Below are 12413 nucleotides of genomic sequence, written 5' to 3' on the forward strand. Positions count from 1 at the left end.
ACACCAAGAGAGTGGTAGGTTGTTTTATTATTATTTTTACTAAAGATCAGGTTTATTAAACTAAAATACAGATGCTGTTTGTCTTCAGATTAGAGAGAGTTATAAAAGACAACGAGTTTCAGGATATTATTGGCTGTTGATGGAAAAGTATTCAAGTGTCTTTACAGGCAAATGTGCCCCCAAAACCTGTCCATCAAAATGATTGAAGTATTTAGCACTGACCCTTGTCAGAGGTGAGGCAGCAGGACAATGGGCTGACCTGGGAGCAATTCCTTTATTCCTCTGCATTACTGTAGTCCAGGTGCACTTGGAGGAAACTACTCAGGGAAAAATATACCACAACCTGAAATAATTTTTACTGGAGTCTCAGTGTATTAAAGAACCATTTCATCCACCATGGAAGTGTGCCTGGGTGGAAAATTCTGCACAGCACCATAGGTGGAAGGAAAACTTTTTTTGCAGGTGCATTTGAAGAAAATTCTGCTTTTAAGAATTGCTGTGATATCCAAAATATCTGCTGTGGAAAGGTCAGCCACCAGGATTTTAATGTTCGGTTTTATAGACATCTGTGTAGCGAGCTGTGTGAACCTCCCTATTTATCCACCTTGGAAGGAGGAAGGGCTGAGTCAATTCCTGCTGGAATTCAAAGTTAAGCTTTCTGATGTGCTGGTCATCAAAAGTTTTGCTGAGATTAGCAAGCCAGCTCTTGCAGTTTAGCATTACTTAAGAGTATGTGCTGAATTCTTGCTATTCTGTAGGCTACTTGGGGCATTCAGCACATATGGACCTGTAATTAGTCCTTCTGAAAGAAGCTGTCCTGTCACCGCTAATATGCTGATCTCAGTGTGTAACAGGGCACTGTATCTGTTGTTTTTCCACTGACATAATGCACACTGGTTTATAGAAAGGAAAAGGGTTTGTAAAGCCTGCACAGGGGGCCACAGTTTTGACTGACTCCTTCTGATGTTTAAAAATAAGAACTGTGTGAACATGAATTTATTACTTTCAAAACCATCACCCTCCCCAAAGCCTCGAAACCAGGATGCAGCTGTTGCTTTTTGATTTGAATCACAGTCAATTAATGTTAATGATTGGTAAATTTGAATCAGTCTCATGATTTGAATAAAAGATTAGTCTAATTTTTTATTTTCATGTGTACATGATAGCAATTAAATGTTGCTGCTTGTGTAATCGGTTGCTCTACTGTGACATTAAACAAGTGGAATATTTGACCTCTGTTACAGCAAGTGATAAAATATAAGCACAGCCAAGTTACTGCAGAAAGTTGAATTTGAATATTCTACTATCTTCCTCTTTAATTTCAATAATTTCTAGCAGATGCACAACTTAGGACTGTACTTTAATACATCTTTCTTTTCCTCACCATTGATTGGTTCACAAACAGTCGCTATTTATTATTTATTTTGAAAGCTTTTCTCAGAAACCCCAGGAGATGGATCTTGTATCCATTCCTTAAGGCAAGTAGTAATATCAAACACCGTAATAATAATAAAAAAGCAATACTGGTTTGAGCAAAGCCTAAAAAAAGGTGGCATGTTAGAGACTGTGTGCTTTTTACTGACTAAATAGTGGTGATTTAAAAAATACTTTAGAACATAATATTGTCATAAACTTATTTTAGATGGTGGATTAATAGACATAGAACAAAGTCTGAAGAAAGGTCAGTGGCAGCAGGAATTACTCTACTGTTTTCTCAGTCCATTCAGTGGTGCGTTTTGGCAGCAGGATCTCAAAGCCCATAAATTCATTCACTTCCCTGCAATAAGAAAAGTATCCACCTTTCAGATTACCTGGGTTGACTGTTTTTCATGCTTCAGATATTTGTCCACTGGCAGCTTGACTTTGATCCTTGAGTTTTGGGAGGGAGTTCTCAGTTGCCTCTGCTCTCAGCTGGTTTTTTATAGAGCCTCATGAAACAGCAACAGGTCTAGATAAACTCAGTGTGGATTTAGTTTGTGAGCTCTGCTGACTTTCTCAGTTACTGCTGTCTCCTACCTAATCTTTCTGCCTGGCTTGCTCACACAGCCAGCAATTTGCCCAATTTCAAAGTGTTGGATGTTTGGCTCATCTTCCTTTCTCGTTTCCGGACTGTTGCATCCCATTGTCCTGTTTCTTTTTAAGGTCTTTATTTTTCATTAAAACAGACCAAAACACAGACAATCAAAACAAACAAAACCCCCAACTTTACACTGTGAATGCAACTAAGACCTGCTATGATCAGTTATGACATTGATATTAATATTACAAAGTTAGCCATTTGCTTTGTTTTCTGAATCATAGAATAGTTAGGGTTGGAGAGGACCTTAAGATTGTCTAGTTCCACCCCCCTACCATGGGCAGGGACACCTCACACTAAACCATGCCACCCAAGGCTTCGTCCAACCTGGCCTTGAACACCGCTAGGGATGGAGCATTCACAGCGTCCCTGGGCAACCCATTCCAGTGCCTCACCAGCCTTACAGTAAAGAACTTCTTCCTTATATCCAATCTAAACTTCCCCTGTTAAAGTTTGAACCCATTACCCCTTGTCCTATCACTACAGTCCCTAATGAAGAGTCCATCCCCAGCATCCCTATAGGCCCCCTTCAGGTACTGGAAGTCTGCTGTGAGATCTCCATGCAGCCTTCTCTTCTCCAGGCTTCTTTTTACCAGAAGGCTAAACCGTCACCACTATTGTGGTGAATGTTCTTCCTCTTTTCCTCCACCTGCAGTGTTCTTAATTCTTTTCCAAAGGACTGGCTCTCCCTCCCCCCTTATCTTCACATCTCTCCATCTATTTCATCCTTTTTTCTTTATGTATGAGCCAGACACTATACAGGTAGATGGTTGCTTCTGGTGCTGCTTTTAAGCTAACAAAACCGTCTTGCCTACCTCCTGGTAGTGATCCCCTTTTTTAGCCCAGAGCTATGGTAAACAGTCAGAAGTGGAAGAATTAGTATTCATTCAATGTATTCAGAGGCAGAGAAATACCTGGTTTCATATAGCTGCAATTCTACGGCTGTGTGGGCAGATGATAAACAACAACTATTCCTTCAAAATCAGGATAGTTTTGTAAAGAAATGGGATCTGGGGTACACAGCTGAGTTCAAACACAGAAACCACAGTACTGACTTGCTCAGGCAAAATACCTGCTCCTGAAAACTTCATAGAAACATAGAATGGTTTGGGCTGGCAGGAACCTTTAAAAAAGGTCACATAGTCCAACCCTCATGCCATGGGCAGGGACATCGTCTACTAGGTCAGGCTGCTAAGAGCCCCATCCAACTTGACTTCGAATGTTTCCAGAGGTTGGGGCATCTACCACCAAATCATGGCATGGCTGAGATGTGCGCACACATGGCTTTTCGCTGTCTGGCCCATGGAGATGACCAACCATGGTGAATGTGTTGAAACTAGCAGTTGAGGGTAGTAATGTTTTAAACCCCATTGCTTGAATGCATTTGTTTCAAGATGGGCAAACAAATGTGGAACATGGACTTGGCTAGTAGCTTATAATGGTTTAATTGATACGTTTTTCATGCAAATAGCCTAAATAATTGAACTAAAAATAATCAATATCAAATGATGGTTGCTGTCAGCCTTGTATTTAGCTGTTTTGTTTCTGTGCTGGATGGATACACGGGTATTTGTAGGTTGTGCTAAACATTCTCTGACGATGAAGTCGCAGCAATAGGTTGCAAACATGTATGAAATTAAAATTTTGAATGCATAGAGGGCATAAAAATCTGGATGGCTGAGGAGGCTTTGCTGTGCAGGACTGTGATGTGCATTTCTAAGTAGCTGGAAAAGCTCACCAGACCTTGCAAGAACAAGGAGAAAAGAATCCTTGAATGGCTTTAAAATCTAAGCAAATCTTACTGCTTTTTTCACTCACTGGTGGATTTCCCCTTACCCTAGGCTAAACGCTGTCTAAAAGGAAGAACTTGAAGTTCTCACTTTTAAGTTTGGCACCATTTTTATCGTGTTTACATGTTATTTAATTCTATCCTTTGCAGGACCGGTGTGGGCAGGATGGATTCTGAGGATGAAAAACCTGAAAGGCTTCAAGAAAAGGGGGTGGGCCAGGTGTCCAGGAATAGTTTTTATCCTTTTTTCTGCATGTGGAAAGTTGCGACAATTAGATTTGGTTCAGCTTTTTGTTAATTTAAATGAAATCTGGTTTATGAAAATGGAGCATTTGTCACTGGTCTTGCCTTTCCTGTCGTGTAACCTTGCTGCATCTTGATTTAGAGTAGCAAGATCCAAGCTGGGAAAGGGAAATAGAAAGAAAGTTTGGGACTTTAGCTGGGCACTGGAGTTTACTTGAGATGTACAATTCATTTGTATACCTCAGTTTTATATTACTCAGTAAAAATAAATAAAAGAAGAGTGGGCACTGAGTGGTATAGAAGTGAACATTGGGTTAGGAGTGATTAATAGATCTCATACTAAGATGCATGTGAAAGACAAGTCCATGGTTGAGACTCCTTTCACTGTCATTGTAATTGTTTTGTGCATGCTGTTTATAATGCAATATTAACTGGTTTTCTTAGGGTTATTTCTGTAAATTAATTAAATTCTATACTTCTTCCTACGCTGATCATTATTCTGTAACAGATGAACAGACATCCACCATCTCATGGTTGTTATTGGGATGTTTACCTAGGCAATCCAGAGCTTTTAGGCAGTATTAGGAAAAGGATATGGATTATACTTATAGTCACTTGTATTCATCATGGAAAAGTAATGTTTATTCTTGAAAGCATGGAAGGACAGGGTTGCCCAGAGTTTGGATAAGGCTGTGATGTGTTGCCTACTCTAGTTGTCAGGGACTGCTGTCAGATTGATTAGTCTGGCACTCTGTAAGGGGAAGAAAAAATATTCTACAACCAAAAGTACACTTTCCATTATAAGCTGTAATGATCTTTATTTGTATTGAATTTCATTTGGGGTTTACATGCAACTTTTAGTCACAGGGCAAAACTAGGAAGAGAAACTGAAAGGTGTCATTGGAGATTAAAAGAAAAGTGTCTGATTTTGTTCTCATGGAAAGTATTCAGTTTAACTCCTAAATGTGACCAGAACAAATGTTTTGGGACAGAAGATCTGTAAGAAAAGTACCTTCATAAGAAAACAAGCTTTAATGTTGTACGCCTTTTCTTACAGGAAATTAAAATGCATGACTGACAGTGAAACTGTTGCACCTGACTGGCCTTACTACAAAACCATCGATAGGATCTTATCCAAAGTGACAGACCACAGCGATGTGAAAATGCATGAAAACCAGCAACCAGGTCCTTCCACATCACAGACGGAGGCCTCACAGTCTCCATCAGCCAAGTCTACACCTCTGTATTTGCCATATAACCAGTTTACATATGAAGGAAGGGAAGAGTGCTTTGAAGATGAACACTCAGAGAGTTCGTCAAGCTTACTTTCTTACAAGCTGAGGTAGTATCTATTTTCCCCCCTTTCTTGTGTTCCACAGAATGAACCGAGTCTGCTATGTAAAGGGGACACCCTAGCATCTTTTTCTCTAACGGCTTCTGTATCTTTTCTGTAAATCACAAATGAGATCTGTTCCCCAGTCTCAGCCACTTCATTGAATTAGGGCATTTTCTTTATTCCTTTACGAGAGACTGGAAGGGAGTAGGAGGACTGGGGAAAAAGTTGTATAATATAGCCAAAACTCAGCATGCATGTCATGGCTCACATGAGGTGGAGTGTTTATTATAGGGGTATAGGCATGTTCAAGAGAGCCCTGCAGTGTGAGCTGAGATATAACATACAGTTTAGATGATTTTTGGCACGCTCTACTTTTGCTTTTGGTATGAGTATGAAATTTCTTTGGCTTCACCTATTATTAAAACAGTGAAAAGATGCCAAGTAAATATTTCTGTGGACACCAAAGTGCTACTCGCGCTGTTTGAAAGTGCATGGCAACATTTTAAATACAATTGAGAATGTCACTTTTTCAAAGTAAATGCTAGTTAGAGAATGCAAACATGTGTTCCCTTTTCTTGATAAGATTGGAGTTCTCTGGAAGGCAGCGTTTTAACAAAAGGCAGGGTTGATACAATTTTTTAGACTTTACTGGTGTCATTTTTCACCCAGAGTGGTGTGAAATAAGAGCTCATTACTGTTTTCTGGCAGGAAAAACAGTTGGTCCTAGAGATCCTTATCGTGAGCCTGTGAGGCTTTTACTAAAACAGTGAAATTATCTGTCAGTCATGCAACTGAGAAGGTGTTGAGCTGGAAGAAGAGCCAACCTAACAAGAATGGATTATTGATTCCAGGCCTACTCTTGGATGAATGAAACTAGGGTAAATTCATTCAATCACTCAACCAAATAGCCCTCGAATAGCTGATTATTATTTAAAACTTATTTTTTGGTGACTGAATATATATTAGGGTTTATAATTCTTGAACTGTAGCAACCTTTTTGTTCACAATCAACAACTGTTTTTCATCCTAGTTCAAAGTTGAGCAGTAGATACCACTTCAGAGATTAATATAACATTTCAGGTGAGCATTGTGATCAGATTAAAAATTAGAAGGCACTTGTGATATTAAGGGGGTGAGTATGTGGGAAGAGAAGTGGTATTCCTGTAGGGGGGGTTTGAAAAGCTTGTACAGCTTTGACCTATTTAATTTACCCTGGTGAATGAGAGAAGAGTAGAGAACTCTTTCTTGACCAGAAGGAAATACAGTGCTTGCTAATGGTATCAGCTGGGTTAAAATCGCTTAGAGGTACTAAGGGAAAGGCAGATAGTTCTCTTAGAGTTACTAATGGTAAATCATGAACTGAGAAGCAATTTTCAGCTTCTGCAATTAGTGTGTCATCCCGTAGTTGAAAGACACTTTGAAATAGTGAACAAGAGAGAAAAGAACTCCCATACAAAACCTGGGTCCATGTTGGAATTTTTGTAAATGCTCTTGGCCCTAAATGGTTCACAGATGATCTGACAGATTCAAAAGAGGAACTAAAGACAATATTGGGATTTGAAATCGAAAGAACATTTCAGGTCCTTAATTTCTCTCTCAATTTTTGTACTCTACAGCTATGCAAGCCAATTATTTTGAAACGTATTTTGAAAAACACACACATATATGTATGTGAAATATAGAGGCATTTTACAGCTGTATATTTTAAAACTGTATATGCCTTATTTTTCTGTGCAGTTCAGTCAACTGCAAAGTAAGCTTATGCTACGGGATTTTTTCTTCAGTAATAAAAATCATAATGTTATGACAACAGTGGATAGTCAAGAAAACCTCAATCAATACTCTTTTTTAAGCCAACTTTTAAACTTCTGAAAACTTTAGTACTATTCCTTTAAAATCTCAAATACAGCATTTGAGTCTGAGCTTCCTGTTTGCCACAGTATCCTCGACCATAGAAGGATGCTACTTGGCTACAGAAATTATGACTTAAAAAAATTACTAAATTTAATTTATGATAGAGAAATATGTCAAGATTTATACTTCAATGAATACATACACACCGTCAAGCTAAAAAAATTGAAACTGTGTTTCTTTGTGTTTTATTTTAAATTCTTTGAATTTTGCTAGTTAGTGGCAATACAACCATTGTGGAATAAAATTAATTTTTATTTTTGTTGCAATTTTCAGATGAAGAAAACATTTGGAATCCCCGTTTTCCTTTAATGGGAATTTGTTTAGTATTGTTCTACCACAGCTCTTGGGCTTCAACAAAGCTGGTATTGTACTGCAGTGTCCATACAGCAGCTGACAATAATAGAATCATTCTGTTATTGTCAGATAATAGAATGCAACGTGTTGGAGTCTCGTACTGCAGCTTACATTTTTAAAATCAAAATTCCTGACACCACTGTAAATGACTTTTTACCTAATTGAAAACTGTTTTTTTCACCCTGCGGGCTAATTTATAGTCTCTGTTTTCATTGTTAAAGTAATGACAGAATGTAATTACACAGACTGAGAGCGTGGCTCAGACTTCATCTCTTCTGCCATTTCTATTGTACTGAAGATGGGGGTGAAAGAGTTACTTTTGTAGAATGATAGACCATAAGAAAACCCCCGTGTCACCTAGTCTGACTCCTTGTTAAATACCATCCATGTATTTAAATTCAGTTATTCTGTTCTGGAGCCCAGAAAAATTATGGAGGGAGTTCTGTGGCACACTTCCCTTAGCAGAGGACAACAGCATGTCTCTGTTGTCCTCTACTTCTTTGTTTCTGTGATTCATTTGACTCTTGGAACTTTTTTATTAGATATCCAGCTTAGAACTGATATATTCAGAAGATGGAGAATTCACTTTTCCTTATAGGGATCTGTTCCAGTGATTAAACCCTTGCTTGAACTGGTGTCTTGTTTCTAATGTGAATATAGTGAATTAAACTTTCAGATGTTACTTTTCTTTATCTTTCTTTTCACTATACTGGAGACCCTTTCAGTATTTTTCACTTTTTGCCCCAAGCTAGTTGTGTGCCATGATCATACCATCTTTGATATTCTTTAATTTTTAAATGTAGGTTGAATAATTTAGTACAGAAGGTTTACCCACAGAAGAATCGGTAACATAAATTAACCAAGACATGAATTGTTTAAAAGAAGCGCATTAAAACTTGGTGAGGATTCTAATTCAGGAAATAACAGTTTTGGCAAAGCCTTTAATCTTTCTAAAATTATGCCATGGCTGTTTAAAATCTGAATGGGCAGCATCTACAAAGAAGTTTGAGCTTTAGGCTATGCGCATTATTATGTCATGCATCTTAACTCATTATGCAGAGTTATGATAGCAAGATCCTTTGCCCAGGCTCTAAGCCATTTCTGTGGTTCCTTTCTAAACCTGACTTCAAGGATGAGCCTCGTTAATTCCTAAATGCATTTGGCTGTATTTGAATGAGCCTAGTTTACCAGAAGATCCAGGTTACCTGATCTTCAGTCCTCAAACTCTGAGGATTGTTGTGCCATCTCTAACATTAATAATTGCTTATTTCCAAATAACTGTTAATTGTTTTCCATGAAGATATGGATTATGGAGGGCTAGTCAGATTTGTACATAGCTAGAAAAGCGCAAACAAGCCAGAAACAGCTGTTAGCTGTTGAAAGCCATAGATTCCAGAAACTGATGGAACTGGAGACCCATTTGCCATGAAGTAGCCAGAAAGGAAGAACTGGTTTTATGGTTTTGTGGAGGTGATACATTTTGGTAGAGAGATTACTTTTTGTATTCAACTCTTGCTTCATTAATTATTCACACACACTCCTGAAATGAGCCTTATGTGAGTGTAAGCAATCTACCAAGGAACTTTTAATTGAACAGTGAATTAAATTGATCTTAGATAGGTAGACAATAAATTCACTTGAGACTTGCCTAATACCTTGCCTAGTTACATCTGGAGGTTTTGCTTTGTTCCCCCTGGTCTCCAGTACACATTCATTTCTGTTCAGGATCCTAGATGAGATGGAATTCCCTTGGTTCATTTCCTTCTTTTGAACCCTGCATTGCCTGTTTTGGAGCATAATGTGTAAATAGTTCAGCAAGGTTCTGCTTGGAACATGGTCCTAATGACAAAGCTCTTCCACTCTTCATTTGTGCAGTCAGGGGAATGCCCGTGCCAGTTCTCTTGAAGGCCCTTTGCCATAGACACTAGAGGCCCAAGAGTATCAGAGGATTGTATCTGAGGTCCCGGATTTCCTAGACCACTCTTTCCTCCAGATCTGAAAATCCGCCTTCAGAGACCAGGCTTGACAGAGGCTGTGGATGCTGTCAGGATCTGTTGCACCCCTATTGTCCCAGAGGCGTTAGCTGCAAAGGAATCATAGAATCATGGAATGCAACATGGAGAAACAGCAACAGGAAATGATTGGTGTTTGCTACAGCAAATACTGATCATTTCTTATGCTCATGCCTATAGATTACCAAACTAGACATACTCGTAGCTGAAACCATTCGAGGATACTGATGCTGGTGGGTTACTCAGTGCTGAACCCGTGTTCCTACTTCTGTTTTCCTCTTGACTTTCTGTTGTACAAATTTATTGACACTGGAGTGTTGTCTCTGGCGTGCTGCTCACGAGACCTAGAACTCCTCAAGAAAGATGGCTCAGTGTCTGAGGAAACACTTCAGTATTCAAGTAACTCCTTCAGGCATCACTGGACATTTTACACTGTTCCCTGGTGCTGAGGGTTCTTTATTTGTAAATTAGATTCCTTAGATCCTTCTTTTGTAGACCTCTTCTCAAGGGCTCTCCTTCGAGAGCTATTCTGCAAAGAGAGTATTGTAAATTCCAAGTCTATGTACTTGTGAGTGATCATAAAACTCTCATTACTAGTCACTATGGCTGGAGAGAAAAGGAGATTTGGAACACCACCAAAGCCAGGGATATCTGAAATTTCTTTTCAATGAAGACTAATTACTGAGTTGTGTTTGTTAATTGTAAAGAAACAGAAAGAGTACTTAGCAGACCTTGAAGAATCCTTGTGCCCTGGCTTTTGGGGGGACTTTTCTGTGCTGAAACCTGATGTGAGCAAGCACTTGTCAGTGAGTGCTTTCTCAGCTACTGGCAGAATACAGATATTGCTGACACAGTTCCCCAGGTAGCTGCCATCACCACCAGACATTTTGCCTCTCTCTTCTCTCTGTAGCTGCCCAAGGCAGTTATTGCATTGGATGTATAGTTATACATCTTATAGGCTTTTTATGAACCAAATTTAACTGAAAAACAGATAAAATCCTGCACAGACCCTAGGAAAACATTTCAAAGATTTTATTTTACCTTCCCTTAAAAATAAGGCTCATTTTAGATCTTTCCATTCAAATCACTACATTTCCTTTTTTATTTTCTTTTATTTTTTGGTCTCCATTGAAATTAAAACCCACATGGCAGCCACAATTGCCAAGAAAGTCCCGCAATGCTCAGTGCAGCTCAGTACCACTGACATGCCCCAGATTTTCTCTCTCATTCCTTATTAAGGACCGTTCTCACCAGGGCTTACTTTGACAACACACAAGCCATCTTGTGGCTCTAGGAGCCAGTTCTTACATGTTTCAGGCAGGATGTCTTACCATAGCTGCTTTCTAGTACTGTATAGGGAAGAGGATAGAGATCGGCTGCGTTTTCAACATTTAAATCCTCTGGGAAGACAGGTTTAAATTCAAAAGGTGACTTTAGCTAAACTAATACCATCATTTCAAAATGTTTCTTGCTCAGCCTATCAGAAAGCATGCGTTCTTTGTGAATGGGAGTGCAGTGATGGGAGCCTTGGAATAACAGATTCAGTGTTGTCCTTAGGCTACTGTAGACCTTTTTCACTTGCCTGACCTCTCTGAGAATCACATTTCAAATCATTCCAGCCCTTAGAGGTAACAGGGGCAAACAGAATTTGCAGTCAGACAAGACTCACTCTTTCAGGATTGTCTGGCTGTGATAATCTCAGTGATCAGCTGCAAGTTTGACTCACAGTTTGAGCAGAGCAGCATGTATTTATTTTATGCACATTTATTTGATGCTCAGAATCAAATATGATATATAGAATCTACAAATGTGAGTTTATATTGTATAACTTCCAAAGTTTTGTTTAGCATAAAGATGATGACTTCTCCTTTCCCTTAGTATTATTGTAGCAGTGTAATGGTGATAAAACTCTTTGAATTGTACAAGTAAATTTAAAGTCTTGGATAATCCGAAAGCCAGTGGTCTTTGTTCACTATGTTAGTGTACATTTAAAACACATTTAAACAAGATTGATGTTTTTTCTTACCTGTGCATAAGGGGACAGCATATTTGAATGTCTAAAGAGTACTCACAGTTTCCCTCAAGAGCAATTCTATTTTTTTCCCTCTAAGATTTTAATACCATTTAATTTAATCCACTTGTTTCTTTTCATAGATCTCACCCTTTTTGGGTAATTGCACTCTTGAATGTCAAGGGGCTTGTGTCTTTTTGTTATATTTGCATTAAGTCTTTCAGGTGCTTAGGATTGTTTATTTCTCTTCCTGAGAGATCTGAATGTCACAGTCGTTGCACAAAGCCTGTCAAGTAGGATAAAAATGTGAATGAAACTATGATACAAATCTGCCACAGCTCAATGACCTCCCTTCCTTTCTTCACATTAATAAAACACATTCCTCAAGAGTTCAAGTTATCCTTGTTCAAGGATGTCTTGAAATCTGCAAGGTGTTGACTTGGCATACGACTCACAACTGTGCCATCTCATTACTGCATCCTACTTAGAAAGGATACTGCATTTGGCAGAACATGGCTGAGATTGCTTTTTGTATGAAGGGACATAAAAGGCCTATCATCAGATAACTATGATGCTGGGGAATCCAGTCTGGAGTTAGAAAAGGTGTGAATGAACATGTGGACTATTATTTAAGTTAGAAAAGAAGTTACCCGGCTGTAACTAAGGATTTGAAAATG

At 38.7% G+C, this 12413-nt stretch overlaps 1 protein-coding gene across 3 annotated transcripts in view; it reads left to right on the forward strand.

Annotated features, from left to right (window-relative positions):
• MSANTD1 (Myb/SANT DNA binding domain containing 1) overlaps nucleotides 1-12413 on the forward strand; it is a 34518-nt gene that overhangs the window by 17411 nt on the left and 4694 nt on the right. For all 3 annotated transcript variants that reach the window (XM_062638728.1, XM_062638727.1, XM_062638729.1), the window contains one exon: nucleotides 5167-5451. In XM_062638728.1, the coding sequence (XP_062494712.1) occupies nucleotides 5167-5451 (285 nt within the window). The remainder of the gene's footprint in view (nucleotides 1-5166; nucleotides 5452-12413) is intronic.

Source organism: Pezoporus occidentalis, unplaced genomic scaffold (genome assembly GCF_034315485.1).
Source record: "Pezoporus occidentalis ecotype Australia unplaced genomic scaffold, CSIRO_AGI_Poc_V1 ctg58, whole genome shotgun sequence".
Classification (NCBI taxonomy): Eukaryota; Metazoa; Chordata; class Aves; order Psittaciformes; family Psittacidae; genus Pezoporus; species Pezoporus occidentalis.